Source organism: Psammomys obesus, unplaced genomic scaffold, assembly GCF_907164565.1.
Source record: "Psammomys obesus unplaced genomic scaffold, mPsaObe1.curated_primary_1811, whole genome shotgun sequence".
Classification (NCBI taxonomy): Eukaryota; Metazoa; Chordata; class Mammalia; order Rodentia; family Muridae; genus Psammomys; species Psammomys obesus.
This window is the reverse complement of record NW_026596034.1, coordinates 2,043,280-2,055,372: the sequence shown is the minus strand read 5'-3', so window position 1 is coordinate 2,055,372 and position 12,093 is coordinate 2,043,280. Positions and strand designations below refer to the sequence as shown.

At 52.2% G+C, this 12,093-nt stretch overlaps 1 protein-coding gene across 1 annotated transcript; it reads right to left on the bottom strand.

Annotated features, from left to right (window-relative positions):
* Positions 1-1,178: 1,178 nt before the first annotated feature.
* Rtbdn (retbindin) lies at positions 1,179-8,855 on the bottom strand. The gene is made up of 5 exons (XM_055621599.1): positions 6,128-8,855; positions 4,791-4,947; positions 4,563-4,673; positions 2,059-2,155; positions 1,179-1,364 (listed from the first exon to the last, which is right to left on the bottom strand). The coding sequence occupies exons 1-5, from the start codon at positions 6,276-6,278 to the stop codon at positions 1,179-1,181; spliced, it is 702 nt and encodes a 233-aa protein (XP_055477574.1). The 5' UTR covers positions 6,279-8,855.
* Positions 8,856-12,093: the final 3,238 nt, after the last annotated feature.

The window sequence follows — 12,093 nt, the reverse complement described above, 5'->3', positions numbered from 1 at the left end:
GTTTAAAGCAAGGTCTCACTGTAGCCCTACTTTACTGGAACTCACCATGTAGACCAGGTTAGCCTTGAACTCACAGTGACCCACCTGCCACTGCCTCTCAAGTGCTGAGATTAAAGGTGTGTACCACCATGCCCTCCTTTTCTTTTTTCTTTTTTAAAATTATCTTTGGGTTTGTGTGAGCATATACACATAGTTGTATGCACGGGTGAATGCAGGTGCTTTTGAAGGCCGTAAAAGCCCTGGAGCTGGAGTTAGAGACAGTGAAGGCCTCCTCTCTGTGGGTGCTGAGATCTGACCTCACTGTATGGCTCAAATCCATCTCTCACTCCAGTTGCCAGGGGATCCGATGCCCTCTTCTGGCCTTTTAAAAAGATTTATTTAGCACTGGGTGGCGGTGGCTCATATCTTTACTTCCATCACGCAGGAGGCAGAGGCAGGTGGATCTCTGTGATTTCGAGCCAGCCTGCTCTACAGAGTGAGTTCCAGGACAGCCAGGGCAACACAGAGAAGCCCCGTCTCAAAAAAAGATGCCTGTGTGCACGTTTATATATGCAGTACTCGAAGAAGCCAGAAGAGGGCACCAGATCTGCTGCAACAGGAGATAGGGGTGGTTTTGAGCCCGTGTAGTCAGGTCCTCTGGGAGAGCATCATTAACCACGGAGCCATCTCTCCAGCCCTCCTTTTTTTTTGGTGCTGTTGTGGTGGTGCTACATGGTGCTAGATGCTGACTACATAATCAATTGGGGCTACATAATGAGACCCTGACTCAATAAATCAAAAACAGAAACTGTTACTACATTTATTTACTTATATGGGGAAGAGGGACACAAGTGCCACAACGAACATGGAAGTCAAGAGGACAACTTGCAGGATCTGTGTCTTTTGCTAACATGTGAATTCTGGAGATGGAACCTAAGTTGTCGGGATTGGCCTGCTATGCCATATTGCTGGTCTCTCTGTCTTCCCTTCCTCTCCCCCTCTGAGACTACTATCATTTTTGGCAATTTTCCCCAACCATTTCCCCAAGCAGCATCCACACCTTATAGCATGGTCTAGGCTGGTAACTATCCCGAGAAAGAGCAAAGTAAGTGAGAGCTGGGTCATTTCTAGGATAACGGGTAGAAAGGCCTGTCTAGGCAACATGCCGAGGCGTCGTTTGGGAGGTGAGAGTGAAACATCTACTCAGGGCTGTCGCCGCTGCCGCTGCCGCTCCCACTGCCTGCAGCATTGGAGATCCAGGAGCGAGGGTGGCGAGTTCGTGGAGCAGAGATGGAGATGTTGAGGCAGTGATGGGAGCCGGGAGCCGCCACCGGCAGGGCTTGACCCAGAACAGAGTGACACAGGTCTGTGGCATTGTCGAAGGTCTAGGAGAAAGGATGGGTCGGGGTTCGAGAGTGTGGAACCTGAGTCACCAGGTGAGTTCTGGTCCAGGGCATGGACTGAGCACTGGGAAGGTCTGGGCGTTACTTTGAGGGGGTGGTCAGCCGGGGAGGGAGGGAAAGAGGGGGTCCAGGCTGGCTGAGAGTACTTGGAAGGAGTATGGAGTATGAGCCTAGGAGTTCAGATAGGCCAAGACAGGACTAGGTACTTGGCTACAGAGATGGTTTAGCTGGGAAAAGCACTGGCTGCTCTTATGGAGGACCCAGCCTAGGTTCCCGGCACTCATGTGGTAGTTCACAACCATAATTCCAAACCTAGGGCAGAGCACACTACTGACCTCCAGGCACTTAGCTGGAGCACATGCAGGCAGGCAAAGCACACACACAGAACAAAAACAAATCTTTAAAAAACAGATTAGCCAGATGTGGTAGCCCACACCTTTAGAGGGATTACTCTCAGCACAGGGGAGACAGAGGTAAGCAGATCTTAGAGTTCAAGGTCAGCCTGGTACAAGTAGTGAATTTCAGGATAGCAAGAGCTATGAAGAGAGTCCCTATCTAAAAAATAGCAACTGATTAAATTAAAATGGAAAGACATCAGGAACCCAGGTAGTGTCAAATGTCAGCAATCCAGACCTTATTCAAGACCCAGGTCCTCCTCTCACCCTCCGTTCCTTACCTCCCCGTAGGTACGGCAGCTGGCCTCGCAGCCTCTCTTTCCAGAGGGTTGCAGCCAAGTTGGGCCACAGGTAAAATCTTCTTTGCAGGTGGTGAACCTAGGTATGTGAGAAGGGAACACTGATTCAGGGTTTGGAGCTAACAGGCTTCTAAAGAAAGATGACCCTCTCTCAGGCCAAGACCTGGCCTCAAAGGCCCAATGTTTGCAGAGTTCATGTCTTCCCAGGCTTACTGTGTTGTTTGTTTTTTGGTTTTTATGTGACAGAGCTGAAGCTAGTCTAGAAGTTATTTTGTATTTAAGGATGACCTTGAACTGATCCTCTTTCCCAGCTACGTGTGTTACAGACCATCACTACCACCACAAACCTCTTCCTCTTTGAAGTTTGTTTATATTTATTTACTTATTTGTTTACAGGTGTGTGTGTGTGTGTCAGATTCCTTGGAGCAAAAGTTACAGGCGAGGTTGTAAACAGCCTGATACAGGTGCTCAGAATTGAACTCATATCTTCTGCAAGAGCAGTGAGCACTCTTGTTGGGATCAAACAAATGAGACTTATCCTAAGTACTGCCATTTTGTTTGTAGACTCCATTTTGATCAAAAGTTCAAGCTCCTAGGCTCTAGGGGAGCTTTCCAGATGGCTAGCCAATTCCCTGTTCTGTTGTTTTCCAAAACATTAATGATTGTTCCTAAGCATGAAAAAACAACAAACGATTCTGACTAATGGAAGATTGTAACTGTAGCTTGCCACAGGTGTTCGTGGTTTTCAAGCTTAAAAGCTCTATAGCGTTCTGGCTTGGTGGGGGAGGGCGCCGTCGAAGTCCAGCTTCCAAGTCTGGTCTTCGCCCCTAATCTATCAGTAGCAGCTCCATTACAAGAAAACTTTGTCATTGTCATCTGCTTAAATATTTACTAAGATGAACCTGGAGGACACAGTCAGCGCTTGAGTCTGCTGTTGTCCCTGACTGGCCAGTTTTTGCTGTCTAATTGAAATAAAGATCTTACTTTGCATGGGCCTGCATGGATTGTTTTGGATTTTCGGACCCTAACGCTCTTAACTGCTAAATCATCTCTCCAGCCCCAACCCCTTTTATTTTTCAAGATGATTTATTTTATGTGCATTGGTGTTTTGCCTGCATGTATGTCTATTAAAAGGGTGTCAGATCCACTGGAACTGGAGTTACAGATAGTTGTGAGCTGCCATATTTGTACTGGGAGTTGAAACCGGGTTCTCTGGAAGAGTAGCCAGTGCTCTTACACACTGAGCCATCTCTCCAGCCCCAAATAATTTTTTTGATGGGGGACAATTTGTTCAAGATGGAGTTTCTTTGTGTAGCCCTGGCTGTCCTGGAACTCACTCTGTAGAGCAGGGCGGCCTCAACTCACAGAGATGCACCTGCCTCTGTCCTGAGTGCTGGGACTTAAGGTCTGTACCATTACACCTGTTACCACCCACATATATGGAGTTGGTTTGTTGATTTTGTTTGTGTTTTTCTGAGACAGGGTTTCTCTGTGTAGCCCTGGCTGCCCTGGAACTCACTGTGTAGACCAGGCTGGCCCCAACTCAGAGCTCCTCTAGGAGGCAAACACATCTCTAGCAGACCTCGCCCTTCCCACACTCCCTCTTCACTTTCCTAAAGCTAGCCACCAAGATCTGTTCCCTTACTTGGCCACTTCCTTCTCCCGAGTCTGACTACCAAAATCCAGCTATTGAAGTGCTGAAGTCCTGCAATCAAAAGCCCCCTTTGGCTCACATAATTAACTGTTCAATCAAAACAAACAACCTTATCCTAACACTAGAATCCCTTTTTCTCTATAAACCGCCATTTGCCTACCAGCCACATCTGCCTCCTCCGGATCCAGAGGCAGTCCTTTGTCCCTCCAGGGTAAATATCTCCCCAGCCCTTTTCCTCCCCTCTTCCTTGTTCCCCTTTCCTCCTTCCTCGTCTTGTCTCCTGTCTTTGTTTCTTACTCGCTGCCCTTTTCCCCTCTGGGGCAAGTAAATCTTTGTACTGAGAACCTGGTCTTGGGGTGCCTGTACCGACTTTGAGGTCCTTTTGGGTTCACTGTGTCTGCCTCCTGAGCGGTGGGATTGAAGCCGTGTGTCGCCACCACCAGACTTAAAATTATTTTTAATTATGTGTGTTTGTCTGCTGTGTGCACACTAGGTCCTGGGGGAGTTCTGAACCGGGTCCCCTGGAGCTGGAGTTAAGACGGCTGTGAGCCTGACGTGGGTGCTGGGACCTGAACTCTGGTCCTCTGAAGGAGCAGAAAGCACTCATAATGGCCGAGCGGCTGAGCCATCTCTAGCCCAGATAACTTAGTCATCGTGACCAGCTCCTGGCGTTCCTTCCTCTTTGAGTGAAAAGCCCGAACCTTTGGGAACTTCTTGTCTCTCAGAGCCACACCTTCACCTTGTCTTAAATACCGTCATTCTCAGACTTCTCCCCGTTCTACCTTCCCAAACTGAGGCGCCCCTCCCCCACCCCTACTCCCGCCTCCCTTACCAAATCTGGCAGACCTCTGGGCAGAGATGCTGCGTCCCGCGAACCCTCAGCAGCAGCGGGTGGAGTCGATTGCGGAGGGCGCGTTGAAGGTGTCCCAGGAAGAATTCACATCTGTACCAGGAGAGACAGGGCAGGAACAGCAGGGAACTCAGGGAGAGCTAAGGACCCCAGGCTAGGGCAAGTAAGGCAAAGGACAGGGGACAGGCCCAAAGAGGGCAGCGTACTCACTCCGGGCTTGGTGCCCCGCAGCTCTCTAGAAGGCTCCGTGGGCCTGCTGCCTCTCTGTCTATCTGTGCCGTGCAGCAAGCTTCTGGCACTGACCGTGTCTGTGAACCAGGGCCTTGGATCCTCGGGTCAGGTGGCGGGACTGAGAGCCGAGGGTGCCCTGACAGCGGGAACTTTTATCAGTTGCTGCCCCAAAGAGAAAAACCTTAAAGAGATTTCTCTTGAGTTGAACTGCGTGGCATGGGTCTGTAATCCCAGACACTTGAGAGGCTGAGGCAGGGGGATCTCAAATCTGAGACCAGGCCAGTCAACTTAAAGAAATCCTGGCTACAAATAAAAACAAGCCACTGAATAGGGCTAGGAATGTGGCTTAGTGGCATGTGAGGGGCCCTGGGTTCAGTTCCCACTACTGGAGAAACTTTCTGAGAAATGTAGCTTCCAACAGTATTAACTGTGTTTCGCTCATAATAACCAGATTATATTTGTTTCTAGGTGGCAGCGTAAATGTTTATGTTTCTACAGCACATTTCCATTAGAGCTATTCTTTACTACCTGTTAACACATTCTACCACTGAGCTATATCTTCAGCACTATTTATTCTAATTTAAAGTTATATTTGACCAATGTAGTTACTGTGTGTGTGGCGCATGTGCCACAGTGTGTGTGTGTGTGGGGGCTGTCAGAGGACAAGTTGCAGGAGCTGGTTTTCTCCTTTCACCATGTGGGTTCCAGGAATCTGAGTCATATTGTTGGCCTTGGTAGCAGTCCCTTTTACTCACTGAGCCATCTGATCATCGCTGTTTGTTTATCATTCATTCATTTGTTCATACATTCATTCATTTAGATCCTTTGAGACAGGGTTTCTCTGTGTAGCCCTGGCTGTTCCGGAACTCACTCTGTAGGCCAGGCTGTCCTTGAACTCAGAGACCTGCCTGTCTCTGCCTCCCGAGTGCTGGAATCAAAGGTGTGTGTCACTATAGCCCCACTGCCCAGCTCCTATTTGTTTATTTTGAGACAGAGTTTCCTGGAGTCCGGCATGAGCCCCAGCTCCCTGGATAGCAGAGGCTGGCCCTGAAATACTAATCCTCCTACATCTACCTTCTATGTGCTGGCATTACAGGTAGGCACCACCGTGCCTAAGACTCTACCAGGTTCCCTGAACTGACTGAGGGCAACACAGACACCAAAGTATGGACTTGGGATCCGAACCCAGAAGTCTGACAGACCAGCATTCATCGCTAGCCCTAGCCGCCCACCCTCATCGCTACTCTATGCCCCTCTTGAAAGGAAGATCTTTCTTGTGGGGTCTGTGGCTGTTAGGAGCGAGATAGGATACTCACCTGCTAGGTGCAGCTGGCCTGTGCTCACATTGGCTGCCAGCCCAGCGGGCCCCCAGAACCCAGCTTGCAATAGGTGGCCCCTTCCACAGGCCACCAAGAAGATCAGTGCCAGGATGAGTCGCAGGGCCCAGAAGTGGCCTTTGTGGGCCATGTCCACTGGAGACAAGAGCCAGCTGATGTGGAGGGATGAGGTATCACTGTCCTGGAGGCTCAGGTTGGCACTGGTGAGTGCCCACCAGAAATCAGTGCCAGGCAGCACAGAGGATGGGCAACAAGGAGGAAGCCAAGTAAAGCCAATGGCTTGGCGAACCTAGGAGATCTCACCCAAGATCCCCTCCCACCAGACACATCGCTTTCAATCCTCAGGCTGAGACACCACCCCCAGTTTAAGCCACACACGCAACCAATCTCTCACCCTGTTTGCCCTCTGCTACCAACTTCCTTCAGAGTAACAGGACCACCTCAGCTCTTCTAAGCCCCTCTTCCTACCAGGACTCCTCTCCCCCTTCTCCAGCCCCATCCCCCACTCACTCCTTTCACGGTCACCTTCTCTTGGTTTACAATCGGCTTAGGAGCTTCCACCCAGGGCTGGACCTTTAGTACCAAGCTGGGCTGTGGCAGTGTTGGGGTTCTGCCATAGGTTCCAAAAGCTTCTGGGCAGAAGATAAAAGTGTGGAAGACAAGATTCCCACCGCCTTACCCACTGCCACTCATCTGCTGGCAGGCTGGAGTCCAGGGGCCGCTGAGAAACCTCAGGAGCACAGAGCCAAGGCCGGCAAACAGCGGCAACTGAAAGGGGTGTGGTTTGGTTCTGGGGCGGGGCATTCAAAAGCCCCGCCTTCAAGTCCCCAAACAGGGGACTGGTGCATTAACATATTTATATCCACAATTTTTTCTTTTTTAAAAGATTTGTTTATTTGTACATATGAGCCCTTTATTTGCATGTGTGCCTGCATGACAGGAGAGAGCAGATCCCAGTGTAGGTGGTCCTGAGCCACCATGTGGGTGCTGGGAACTGAACTCAGGGCCTCTGGAAGAGCAGACCACTTAACCACTAAACCATCTCTCCAGCCCACATATCCACAAAATTTAAGATCTCTCTCTCTCTCTCTCTCTCTCTCTCGTGTGTGTGTGTGTGTGTGTGTGTGTGATCTGTGGGTGATCCCGAATCTGTGTCTCTCTCTTCTCTGTGTTTGGTGGAGAGGGTAAGCGTCTCTTGGGTAAGCAGTTCTGTGTGTATGCTGGTGCTTTCTCTGCCTTTCGCTAGGCTCTGTAAATCTGTGTCCTTTAGCACTCTCTCTGTGAATTCAACAGACACTCATTAAACACATGCTCTGTACGGGGTTCTGGGATGCACGTATGTACAGGAGGTGACGATCTCAATCTCAGAGAATTGACTTAATTCAATCTGGAGAACCAGGTGGAGGGAAACAGCCTGGGGAAGAAGGCCATGCGTGAGCTGTCATGAGCCTGTGTATGAGCTGTGTTGAGAAAAACGTGTCTATGTATCAGATGGGAACTGTGCACACTGAGCATCCATGGGTTTGGAACTGAGCATGTTGGCATGTTTGTATGTACTTTTGAGTGCATTTGCATTTGATAAGTGCCTCCTACATATGTGTTTGTATGATTGTAGGGTCTGAGTTTTATACACATGTGCTTATGCACATTGTGTGTCTGTCTGCTGGATATTTGCAAATATATACACAGGTTGTATATGACTCTCTTTGCTGATTATGCATTCATAGTTTTCTTCCTTTTTCATATTTTACTATTTTAAATTATTCATAAATGTGTGTTGTGTGTGTGTGTGTTTGTCCACGTGGACCTGTGGATGTGAGTGTAGTCACTGGTCTGAGTCCTCTGATAAGGTCAACTGGAGCTGGCGTTAGCTGGGGTCATGAACTGCCTGACATGGATTCTGGGAACTGCACTCAGGTCCTCTGCCAGTGTGGTACATTCGCTTAACCTCTGAGGTCTCCTCAACTCCTGTGTGTGGTTTTGGAGAACAGGTGGGTCTTTATCTGAGAAGTGTGCACAAAGCATGTGGAAATACTTGCGTCTGTGTTCGAGGAGGATGTATGTGTATGTGCAGGGTTTGTGCACGTATGGACTGAGTATGTGTGCACACGTGTATGTATGTGTGCGCAGAGCATTGTCTCTGGCTGGATTCATAGTTCATATGCATGTTCTTAGAGCACATGCTTCCGTCCTTGAAGAATATGGACACCACTGTCAGAAATGTGTCTTCCTTCTGTAGCAGGGTAAGGCAGGCAATTTTTTTCAAGACTTATTTTAATTATTTTTAGTGTACCTTGGGAGGGGATGTCTGTGCACTTTACTGTAGGTGCCTGAGGGGGTCAGATGTCTCTGATCAGCTGGAGCTGGAGTTATAAGCTGTTGTAAATACCCATTGTGGGTTCTGGGAGCCAAACTCTGGCCCTTTTGCAAGAGAAGCAAGCATTCTTGTTTCTATAAAATTTAAACTATTGTGTGCATAGGTGTTTTGGCTGCGTGTGTGTGTGCATCCTATCTGTACCTGTTGCCCAAGAAGGCTAACAGAAGATATCAGATTCCCTGGTACTGGAGTTATGAATGGTTATAAGCCATCACATGGGTGCTAGGAATCAAACCAGGTCCTCTTGAAAGAGCAGCCAGTGTTCTTGATGAGTTAGGCATCTCTCCAGCTCCAGAGCAAACACTTTTATCTGCTTGGGTTCTCTCCAGCCAAAAGACAGGGGCTGTTTGTGTTGGTTGGTTGGTTTGGTTTAGTTTTGGTTTTAGTGTCTTTTCTTGCTGAAATCCCATATTGCCAAATACTATTCTACACTGGCACACAGTGCGTGTTCAGTAAATGTTGAGTAAGGAAATTAATGATAAGTAATGCTTCCCTTCTGGAAAGATATCCCTGTGTAGCCCAAGCTGGAACTCCTGCCTCTCTACCTTTCTGTGGGCAACAGTGGTATCACAGAGGCCTCAGGAACCTACTCTGACAGAATCCAGATTTTGCCTGGGCTGAACCAAGGTGGTTGTGGGTCATATTTATCCTGTTGATGTGTTTTGCCTCCCGGAAGACCCTGTGCACACACATGCCCTCTGCTTCGGGGTATCCATATTTCAGCACCGTGGACAGCAGCACGAGGCCAGCGCCGTGGACGGCTTTCCCGGCCGCGCCCAGGAGAGAAATACAAGCCGTGGGCGGAGACGAATGCAAGCAATGAGATCCATTGAGATGGCTGCTCTGACGAACAGATTCAGAAAGACAGAGAACAATCACACAGGCAAAGGTGCAGACATGAGCATCAACCAAGGACACACTGACCCAGACCTCGTTGTCGCCTCCGTTGTCCGGCAGAGGTCGCTCTGGTCCGGAGACCCTGCCCTCCAAGACCTTGGGTCAGCTACAGGCTGACCCTAGGAAAACCCTTCCCGTTCTGTCTAGGGCTCAGATGATGTTCTCTCCAACTCTGAGAACCACGTCTGGTCTGGCCTCAGCTGAGCGAGCATTGGGGGCGGAGTAAGAATCGCCTCATCTGCCCCTTTCCCAGCTACCAGCTAATCGCTCTTATAAATATACCCTGACCCGGCCTGAGTCCTTAATCCTGACCATGAGACAGAGAGACTCCGGAGGGCTACAAGCCTGGAGGGACTCTGCCCTGCGGCGGGCCAGCAAGGCGGTCCGTGTGTGGGTACACGTTTTTCTGAGGGGGAAACTCCCATGAGGACCAGCCTCTTGCTTGAACACGTGACTCTGGAAGAATGCATCTGTGGGGATCCGAGGGTGCCCTGGGGTGGAGACAATTTCCCACAGAGAAGAGAATATGCCTTCGAGTGGTCCCTTTCGGGGGGGCGATATCCTCTCCTGGGTCCCCAAAGATGTCACCTACGGGATGGTTGGAGGAACACCTCTTCAGGAAGGGGGAGCTGGGGCGAAGCGTCCCCTCTCAGACACTGGCTCAATCAGTGATTTTCGGGGTGAGGGGGCAGCTCTTCGTAGCGCATCGCACCCTCGTGAGAATGTGTGTCCTGTGGGGGGCCGCTGGTGGCACCGGGAGCCCATCTGCGAGGACAGCTCCCTTGGGCATCTTGCTTGGGTTGGAGGGACGGGGCGCGGGACTGTGTGGATGGAGCCTGCTCCAGCATGCCTCCCCTAGGGACGTCTGGAGGCTCCACCCACCTCACCCCGCTTGGGTCCCCCCGCCCCGCAGCGCGGACAGCGGTGGCCAAAACCCGGCTCCGGCTCCGGCTCCCAGACGCAGTGACGGCGTCGGGCCCGCCCCGCTTCGCTCCGCCCCGCCCCCTCCCCTCCGCCGACCGCCGCCGCGGTCCCCGAGGCTCCTCTCTCCCTCCCTCCTCCCTCCTCCCGCCGCCGCCGCCTCCCTCCTCCCTCCCCCGGACCGAAGTCGCCGCCGCCATGGACGATTCTGGCCTGATCCGCCGCCGGAGGCTGCAGGTACGCCGCAGCCCGGGCTCCGAGGAGGGGATGGGGTCGCTGCCCTGGGCGGGGCCGAGCAGAGCGCAGGAGAACTTGGCGCGGGGTCGGCCGCGGCGCCCCGGGAGCTGCCGGAGGACGCGCCCGGCCGAGCGCGCAGCGCCCGCCAGCCCCGGCCCCGCGGACCCGCCCCTCAGGCGTCGCCCGGGTGTCCCGGAGGCTGCTGGCGGGGCTGCGTCCCAGTGCGCCCCCTCGAGGACAGCCGGGGCGGCGCCCGGCCCGCCGGAGTCCGAGGGAGAGGGGCCAGGTCCTCGCCCAGGAGCTTGGGCAGTCTGGGGGTGAAGGCGCAGCGAGCAAAGTTATTGCCCCAGGGTTCGAACCCCCCGGGGCCGCCGGCGCTGCGGCAGCTGTAAACATGTTTGTTCCTCAGCCTCGCCCCTCACCGCCCCCAGAGCCCTTCCTGGGCTTGCTACCCTGAGTCCTCCATTCACCTGTCTGGCCACTAGGACTCTTCCTGCTGCCCTAATTGGACAGACACCTAGACAGCCTCCCCGCTCTGCATTCCACCCCTTCACTACAATACTCCCAGCGCACGCACACATACACACACACACACACACACACACACACACACGCCCGCGATCCTTAAGTCCAGCCCAGCTTGTGGGTGGGCGGGAGCGATTTTTAGCTCCTTGCTGTCTTCGAAGATGCTGGTCGCAGGCTGCGCAGGCGCAGGAGGCGTGAGTCCACTGCACAGAATGGGATACTGAGGGTTGTTAGAGTAAAGGGAAGGCTGGAACAAATCCAGTCCTCCGGAGTTCCCAGTCCCTAGTGGGGATGCTGAGGCCGAGATGGTCCTCTGAGATTTAGGGCTTGCCTCTCTGAGGTCACAGACTAACCTCATAGGGGAAACGGTCAGGGCCACCCTGAGGCTGGTCCTTTTGAGCCTCCCCAGAGGTCAGCCCCTGCTTGTACTCCAGAGTTTAGAATAAATTAAATATGAGCTCAGTCTCTTGTCCAATTCTAAGCTCCCTTAATGCACTGTTTCCAAGACTAAGACCGTAAGCGATGACCAATCAATCAGTAGAGCCGGGGAGAGAAAATGAGACTCAGACAGTAGGAAGGACATCCCAGGAGGCTGGCTGCTGCTGAAGCAGCCTGGTTGAAAGGCTAATTTGCTTTCAGACAGTCTTCCTTGCTGTCCCTCCTGCTCCCGGGATAGATCAGGAGTGTGAGTCTTGAGTACGGGAGGGAGTTGCGGCAAAGCCGGAGCCTGTACTACAGCAGCTAAGCGGGTCCAAGCAGTGCGCTCCTTCAGAGCAGGCTGGGAGTGGGCGGGGCCTGCACGGGGTGTGTCCCTGTCCCTCGAACCGGCGCCGAATCCCATTGGCTCAGCGCCACGCGGGGACTCTGTCTCTGACGCACGACTCCACCCCCAACCCTCTAGATTACCGCTCACCCTCTTAGCTCAGGTCGCGCTGCACGGCAGGGAATCCCTGTTCTCTCGAACGCGACCACCTCTGCCTTCTGAGCT